Genomic DNA, 8,692 nt, shown 5'->3' with positions numbered 1-8,692 from the left:
ATTGCTGTTAAATTGGCAAAAATCATGAAATATAATAACCTACAACAGTTAACATGGTGCTGCAGTTTTCAGTCTCTTTTTGCACCTAAAATTATTATTACATGTGCAATGCAACACAAGCTCCTTCCTGACTGGACAATGCTGTGTATGTCTAATTTAAAACCGGACCAAAAAAACAAAACCCAAATGTATACTCAGCATATATTTGAAATTAGAAATCTCTGGCCTTATCACAAGGATCATGTAAAATAGCCAACGGATATGCACATGACATTGGAGCTGTCGTGGAAATCTAAACTGAATTTTATTTTTGTAGCAAAACTGAACTATATTTCAGTGTTGAAGTTCTAGGTTCATTCTGACTATAGACACACATTAATAATAATGACAACTTCACACCTGCTGTAATATGTCTGTTAACGTCTGTTCAAGAGTTTGAAAATTGATGCACTTATTTTAATCATCCCCAGAACTGATGGAAATTCAGCAGAACATGTCATTTGTCAATGAGGGATATTCGAGTCTCGGGGAAATGCTGAAGAGTCGAGTTGCTGAGCTGAGCAGCTCAGTGCAGGAGGTGAACGAGGCCCAAAAGGAAACAGAAGACATGATGACGTGGCTAAGGGACATGAAGAAGACAGCAGCATCGTGGACTAATGCCGCCACCGAGCGAGACGCAGTCAAAACTCAGCTTGAACAACAGAAGGTCCGATGCTAATGCTAATGCTGCCTGAAAAACATTCTTCCCCCTTCCCCTCAAACACAGATGATTCAGCATTAACAGTTCTGTTTGTGTTCCCAGGCATTTGAAGGCAACATGAAGCAAAAGCAGGAACATCTCCAGAAGCTCAGAGAAAAGCTCCTCAACTTGATTAAAACTCATCCAAACTCCCCCGAGGCATCCAAGTGGAAGCAGATGCTGGCAGAAATAGGTAGGTGTTGTGTCCAGATGGCCTGGGGTAATTGTGTTTATATATAGAGTGTCATCTCAGCACCGGAGTGCAATCAACGGCTTTTACAAAATGAAACAGTAACGTATGAGATGTCAGCAGTGATACGTCTGGTGGCTCTGTCTTTGTCTGTCCACCCTGCTCCCTGTCTCTGCAGGTAAATTAACACAATGGTCTCACTGCCAAGTCCTCCACTGTGGCAGCGTTGCTTGGAGAGCAGCAGGACAGTGGATGGAAATGTGTTTATGTGCTGACTAATGTGGTTTGCTGTGACTTTTCCCTGCCCTCCTGCTCAGATGCTGCTTGGACAGATATCAGTGGTTCTGTGGAGCAGAGGAAGGAGCGACTGGAGCAGTCCAACAAGAACCTGGACACCTTCCAAACAGCAGAGGTGCAGCTCGGTCAGTGGCTCTCAGAGAAGGAACTCATGATGAGTGTCCTTGGACCACTTTCCATAGATCCAAATATGTTGAAAATGCAGAAGCAGCAAGTCCAGGTAAGAAGAAAGAATATAATATTGGGGCGTTACATTCATTTTTATTTATTTATTTATTCATTTATTGTTTAATTTTCTTTTTTTTTGTAGATTCTGCAAAATGAGTTTAAGAGCCGTAAACCTCAGTTTGAACAACTGGAGGGCGCTGGAGCAGCCATTCTAAGTTCCCCAGGAAACCAGGAACACTCCAACGGAAAGCTGGTGAGAGAGCAGCTCGATGCTATCAGTCAAAAGTGGCGAGGCCTTACTGGGCAGCTGGACCAGAGAGACAGCCTCATAGACCAGGCCATAGTGAAGACGGGTCAGTTCCAGGAGTTACTGAAGAGTCTCAGTCAGGCATCTGTTCAACTGGAGAACCAGCTGACCGACCATCAGGCCCACAGCACACAGCCTGATGCTGTGAAGAAGCAGTTGGAGGACGTCCATAACATCACAGCTCAGCTGAGAGAGGAGAAGAAGAAGCTGAAGGAAGCCGAGGTTCTCAACGCAGAGCTGACAGCGATGGTGACGGAGGACTATCTGAAAGCAGACTTGACGAGGCAGCTGGAGACGGTCAGCAAACCTTTCAAACAGCTGGAAGAGAAAGCAGGTCTGTGTCGTAGTTTTATTTTATTACTGTTCTGATTTTGGAGAGTTGTTTTACCCACTAACGTCTTCATCTCTTTGTCTTTGCAGCACTAAGGATTGAGCAGCTGAATTCAACCTTTGCAAGTTCTCAACAGTTTCATCAGACCTCCAAAGACTTCCAGTCTTGGCTCTGTCAGCGGCTCCAGGACCAGTCTAAGCCCGAGGTCATCTCTGCCAAAGCAGAAGTCCTGCAACAAACCTTGGAGGAACACAGTAAACTCCAGAAGGCTCTCAGTGAACACGAAGACATTTACAACAAAATCACTGGGGAAGGGGATTCGCTTCTTCAGAACACTGATGGTGCAGAGAAGTTGGCACTTCAAGGGCAGCTCAATACCATGCTTTCCAACTGGGAGGAGGTAAAAAGGAGCTCGGCAGAGCACGGAGATAAACTCCAGACTGCTCTTCAGAGGTCTCTGAAGTTCAAGGAGCACACTGACCAGCTCAGCTCCTGGATTCAGGAGTGTGAAGTCAGTGAAGGCCAAATCAAACTAACCACTGATCCGGTGGCTGTTGAGAGCTCTGTGTCCCAGGTCAAAACTCTTCAGAGGGATGTTGACAAGCACAGGAGGATGGTGGAGCAGCTGAACATGGCTGCAGACAGCCTTCTCGAGGTGGCCAATGTAGACACGCAGCCCGTGAAGGAGGAAAAGGCTAACGTCGGCAAAAGAGTAGACACTTTAGTGGAGAGTCTACAGAGCAAGAAGGAGTCCTTGGAGAGGATTTCACACACTGTGAAGGAATTTAATGATACCTACAAAGACGCTAGAGGTCAGCTGGAGGGAGCTGAGAAGTATGTGGGTGCCTATGAGTCTCAAGGGGTTCAGGGTCACAGCAATAAGAACCTCACCAACATGAAAGCCCAACACAAGAGTTTAGAGGGAGTTCAGAACCAAGTAGAGCACCTGAAGAGCTTGGCCAAAGATCTTGTGGTGAGTGTCCCAGATGCTGATGGCGTGACAGACCTGTTACTGCAGGCAGACAGTTTAGAAAAGGACTACAGCACCCTGAACACAAAACTAGAGGAGACATGCCAGGAGTTGGAGGGTAAACTGCAGGGTATCGGACAGTTCCAGGTCAGCATCCGTGAGATGTTCACACAATTCACAGACCTAGATGATGAACTGGACAGCATGGCTCCGTTAGATCTGGACTTGGCTACACTTAAGGGTCAGCAGGACGGCATCCAGAACTTTGTGTCCAAGCTGCAGGAGTTGATAACCAACACGGCGAACGCTAGAGACAGCTGTCAGAAGATGCTCGAGACTGAGACCTCGCCTGATTTGTTGGGCTTGAAGAGAGATCTGGACGCTCTGAGTAAACAGTGTGGTAAACTGCTGGACAGAGGGAAAGGCCGAGAGACGCAGGTGAAGACCACTCTCAGCAAGCTGGACGAGCTGTACGTGAAACTAAACCAAGTGGGAGAAAGGCTTTCCAGTGCTGTGGACAAGGAGGCGACGCAGGAGGCAGTTGGCATGGAGACAGATGTCATTGAGCACCAGCTGGAGGCCTTCAAGGTAATTTGAAATCTTTTTTCATGGAGTTTTAAAAGCAATTTTACATATGAGCTACTTTCTCATTTCTTTGGTTATAGTGACTTATTTTGTTAAGTTGTTAAACTGTATATTTTTGAAGCAGGTGCATAAAGGTCAGTTTTTCCACATTATGTAATTTCACAGGTTTGTTTATGCCCCCCAGGGGATCAGAGCACGCTGCTACAGTAGCGAACTTGTAAAATAATTATTCTCATGGGGGTTTGCATCTATTTACATTGAGGTGATACGTTTTATATTTTAGACGCTGCTCTTTCACAAAAGCTTTTCCTTTTGCGTTTGTGCAAATTACCCTTAGGCTTCAGGCAACCCTCAGGGGACTGGCACTTCATTCAGGGCATCTGTTGTGAACAAAAGAGCTGCGGCCTTTATGTAGCATCGGTTCAGGAGAAATGGAGTCTTAAAGCCAGGTGGTTGCCAGCAGGGTGTCATTTAGGTCGTTATTTAATCTGAGCCTGCAATTTGAATCTAAAAATATTGATATCCTAAACTTTGCAGTTAGATTTTACCACCCTGTGTTAATGTGAGTGTTAGGTCAAAGATGTTTGTTTTTTTAATAGCCCTGAAAACTCTTTTTTAATCACTATATGTTGCATCATTTAAATATGCATTTCCCTGGTGGTTCTAAAATTAAAATTAATTTCAGTGAGGGTAGTATATACATATATATGTATGTGTATATATATATATATGTATGTATATACATATACATTTATATATATATATATATATATATATATATATATATACACACATATATGCAGTATATGCCGTTATCGTCACAGTTGTTGGCACATGAGCTTCATGTGGGCCAGGTGTCAAGGTAATAAACAGGACTTAAGTTTTTACCATTTAAGGGCAGGTTGTTTTTTCTCAGGGGACACAGTTGACCTCAAGTGTCCACTATGGTTTTTTCCACTCTAGATTTGTTGAAACTCGACCAGGGACACTCAACGACCTGTTGTACGTTTATCTGTGGGTATAAGTTATAGGACCACTTCAGTGAGTCAACGCTGCTGAAGGTGGGTGGTGGTGGTGGTGGTGGTGGGGGGGGGGTGTCTTCTCTCTTCAGACATTACCTCAGTGTGTCTTTCAGTTCGAAGAGGGATTTTTGCGTTCTGAATCATACTATAGCAAATCCACTTCACTGAATGTGAGGGGGGGCCACGTACTGTTGCTCACTCACTGCCACACAATCGATGATACACTCAGAGAGGAAACGTGACACCGCGATGGGACAGTTTCTATACAGGGCCAGTGAAAGTTGTGTTGCTTTGAGGCATTTATGTCAAGTTTTCTATCCATCACGACTTTGAATGAGACTTGTCATCACTGGTATGTGGAGTATATTTGGCAAAATATAGTATACTAAAAGTACGCTAATTTTCACATCGTATAGACTAGAGTATAAGAGTGACTAAAATATGTGGCAAACATGCATTTAAGCCTGATATTAAAGACTGAATTATTATTAAATGATTATTTAATAAGATTTAAATAAAAATACTCAATCCTATCCATATTGTACTGAATCCATGAATACTGGCCTGTCCTCTAGTAATTGAGCAACAGCTTAGATAAATTTAACACATTTAAAGTTACAGTTGAACACCAGGAAGATTTCAAATGAAGTGAGTCAGAACATTTCAAATGTATCAAGTGTGAGACCTCAAGGTAAAGACACGCTTTTCTTTTTTGTTCAACTCTGTGGCTCAGACACAGTCTGCTATTGTGTCGGTGCAGAGCCTCCCCTTGGCTGACAAGAGAAACTGCTGAGGTTTGACAAATGTGTTCCTTTCTTATTTTTAAAGTATATGCAAAGATATTTGCATTTTGTGTAGATAAAAATAACTAACACAAGCCACCATTTTATCTATCAGTATCTGTTCCTTGTCATGACATGTGCAGTGTAGGACAAAGAGTTCAGGATTCTGATAGGAGTCTCCGGCGAGCTGGGATGTTACCCAGGAATCACAATAAATGTCTTTTATTATCCTCTCTGTTCTCTTTTCTTCTCCTAACATAGTCAGGGGAAAACCCCCTCCGTGCACTTGGCACAGTCGTCTGGGTTAAATTACCTGGAACCTGTGCCCCCTTCAACATTCCGCAGTGATTAGGAATAATCTGATGGCTCTGTGGCAACTCTCCACAGCAACAACACGAGGATCAAAGTGTGAAAAAACATGAAGAAAAAAAACACACACATATACACTATCAAGTATTCCTACAAAGTGTGATGTCATTGGAATGGGAACGGCTGCTGCCTGCTTGTCCAGTTTTTTTTTTCTTCTGAAAAGAAAAGCTGGCCCACACCCTTTCCCCTCCCCATTCCGACAGTCACTGAAAGGAAAAGAAAGAAAGTGAGGGATTGTGTCAGGATGCAGGAGATGGCTTAGAAGTGAAGTGATACGGGCTTTGCAGACATAAGGGGGAATTAGACAGAGGGGGTGGAGGGTCACGTATCCACCAATCAACAGGAGCCGGAGCAGCTCCGAGCACAAATGGAGTTGTGGCAGATGTTGTCTGAATAATGAGTGGGGGCGGGGCATAAAGCCCTCCTCTGCCAGGAGGGTGTCTGTCATTGCGAGAGGAGCGATGAGGGAGAAAGGCCAGGCTTTTTTTGTTTATACCAGCTCTCCTCCTGCCCTCACGTTTGGATTCGTCTGTGGATATTTTCACTTTGCACTGAGGACTTTTCTTTGAGCAGTGATGCTGCGCTGCTTATATGGGAAAAGAACACTGTGGACCAGAGGATTAATGTTAAGACACAGATGAACCTGAGGATATGTTTGTAAATGGATGACTTGTTGTTTCTAATGAGGAGTTAAATGCTGCTATCGGAATCCGGAAGTATTTATTTGGCTTTGTTTCTTTACACATTTATTGTTATATAGTTGCTACAGTCTTTATTTTTTTAAATATTTTTTTATTGTCGCCATATTAACAGTTGGATTTCTTTGCGAGAAAGATGGAGAATTTTTTTTTTCTAATTTCTTAATTTAAAAAAAAAATCCAAAACGTCGCATTGCACTAATTTTTTTTAAACTTAATCCGTTTGCACTGAAGCAACATTTACCTCAGAGGATTTCACTTCATTCTTCATTGTTTCCTTGTTGTGAGTGGTGACAATTGTTTTTAGCATGGGCAAGCCGCTGAGCAGACCAGATTGCCTCAGACAAAACCCTTCCTGTGTGGGGAAGGGGGAGGAGGAGGACCTGAACATTGATGACTGCTATGTGCCCCAGAGATCCATTTATGACACTGTTCGGCTCAATGAGCAGATAGACTCAGGCTCCAAAGGCAGCCTCTCCTCCAGGCACTTCACCGGCACCTTACCTTACACTCATCGCACGTTAGATCTCAGCAGCCTGTGTGGGAACAGAGTCCTCTCAACTTCAGGTTCATTTGAACTCCAGACTCAAAAGCCTCCTCTGCTACACGAGCGTATGGTCTTTGACGGACTGAGGCTCAACGGGAACATCGTCAGGGCAACTGATGTGGTGCCGCACAAGTCACGACTCCATGGAGGAGAGAAGAAGGACCATCCTCATCAGCGAAGGTCATGGAGGGCTTTTGCTCCCACTAATCTGGGAGAGTATGTCAGCCGCAGCGGGACGTTGTGCACTGGGAGCGTGGAGAGACCTGGGCTGACGAACGGCAGGACGGGTCACAGTATGACCAGCTCTCTGACCTCCGAAGAAGACTCAGGTCTGTACAGTCCAACTGTGGACAGGGAGAAACACGCTCATCGTCACCATAAAAGAGGAGGCCCCGGCACACGAAGCCTGTCTTCCTCAGAGGCCATGCACATGTCTGGAGACCTAAAAACGCTGCGGTCGCTGAGTTCAGGACAGGAGGAGTTTCCTTTCACACCCGTGAGGAACAACCACTCTCTTTATCATAGCAGTGCTTTGGTCCGGGACCCCAAACAGGCAAAAACTGGCTTGGATGAGTTCAGTGGAAAGATTGCCGTAAGCAACGATGAACAAAAATACCCCATAGAGAGATTGTATTCAGGGTCAACCCACAGGACTCCACAGGGCAGCTCTGGGTGGCGTTCAAGGACTGTAGCAGACTATGACGAGCTATCTACAGCTGAGCTGTTAGAGGATGTGCCGTGTCAGGATGACTGTGAGTTGGTCAGTGTGGTGGTGACAGAGCCCGTGACTTACGGAAACTCTGTAACTCTACCCTTAGACAGCCGCCAGCAGACAAAACCATGTACTGTGCAACAAGGAACACCATCGGAGTACGACATGGAGAAGCTGGAGGAGTTCCTGCAGTCGGTGGAGGCGGCTCTGCCCAAAAGTTTACAAGCACTGCAGCTGATGGGAGAGCAGGAAATAGAGGCCATACTGAATACCATCTCTGCTTGTCAAGATATGAACCCAATGGGATTTTTAACCCCACAGGTGCTGCAATGAGACACGCCCCCTTTTTTTCCTCTTCTTAGTTTTAATAATTGGCTGATTCATCAGGTTTCAATAGTTCGTACGCCTATTTGGCTGCTGGCTTGTTGTTTTTATCATATCTGATTACATGATGGTGAACAGGTTTTTGATGACTAAGTTAACGTTTTGTCTACCTGGTACAAGTATCACTTCCAGAAAAGTTACAGTAAGTCAAAGTCACGAAAGATACACTTTCTTGAACTGTGATTTTTTAACCGATGTGTATTTTAGTAATGACTCAAACCTTTTATCATTTATTATACACAGCTATAAAACATTTTTCAGTTTTTACACTGACTGACCTCCCTATAATTGTGAAACAAATACTAATTTAGATTTAGGTTTTAAACATTTGAGGACTGTTTTTTTTTAAAGAAATGATTTAGGTTTTAAACATTTGAGGACTGGGGATTGAGGGATTTAAAGTTATCAAATATTCTTAAACTGTTTATCAGTCAGTGGTTTCCACCCTCTGAGTCTTCTCTTCATGATAGGGGACAGATCTGGACTGTAGACAGATGGGTGAAGAATGTGTACTGTATTTTTATGTTTAATGACAGTGATTTTCTGCAGTAGTTTTCAACCAAATGCCCATGTCTATTAAAACGGAGCTGA

At 44.0% G+C, this 8,692-nt stretch overlaps 2 protein-coding genes across 11 annotated transcripts in view; both read left to right on the top strand.

Annotated features, from left to right (window-relative positions):
- dst (dystonin) overlaps nt 1-8,692 on the top strand; it is an 87,244-nt gene that overhangs the window by 55,657 nt on the left and 22,895 nt on the right. For all 10 annotated transcript variants that reach the window (XM_025060812.1, XM_025060810.1, XM_025060819.1 and 7 more), the window contains 5 exons: nt 471-706; nt 803-932; nt 1,247-1,446; nt 1,537-2,035; nt 2,122-3,590. In XM_025060812.1, coding sequence (XP_024916580.1) covers nt 471-706; nt 803-932; nt 1,247-1,446; nt 1,537-2,035; nt 2,122-3,590 — 2,534 coding nt within the window. The remainder of the gene's footprint in view (nt 1-470; nt 707-802; nt 933-1,246; nt 1,447-1,536; nt 2,036-2,121; nt 3,591-8,692) is intronic.
- Nucleotides 4,699-8,686, top strand: LOC112487833 (uncharacterized). Its single transcript, XM_025060821.1, has 2 exons — nt 4,699-8,418; nt 8,464-8,686. The coding sequence occupies exon 1, from the start codon at nt 6,767-6,769 to the stop codon at nt 8,048-8,050; it is 1,284 nt and encodes a 427-aa protein (XP_024916589.1). The 5' UTR covers nt 4,699-6,766; the 3' UTR covers nt 8,051-8,418; nt 8,464-8,686.

Source organism: Cynoglossus semilaevis, chromosome 12 (genome assembly GCF_000523025.1).
Source record: "Cynoglossus semilaevis isolate Cse_v1.0 chromosome 12, Cse_v1.0, whole genome shotgun sequence".
NCBI lineage: Eukaryota > Metazoa > Chordata > Actinopteri > Pleuronectiformes > Cynoglossidae > Cynoglossus > Cynoglossus semilaevis.
The sequence above is the reverse complement of the archived record's forward strand: the minus strand, read 5'-3'. Positions and strand labels throughout refer to the sequence as shown.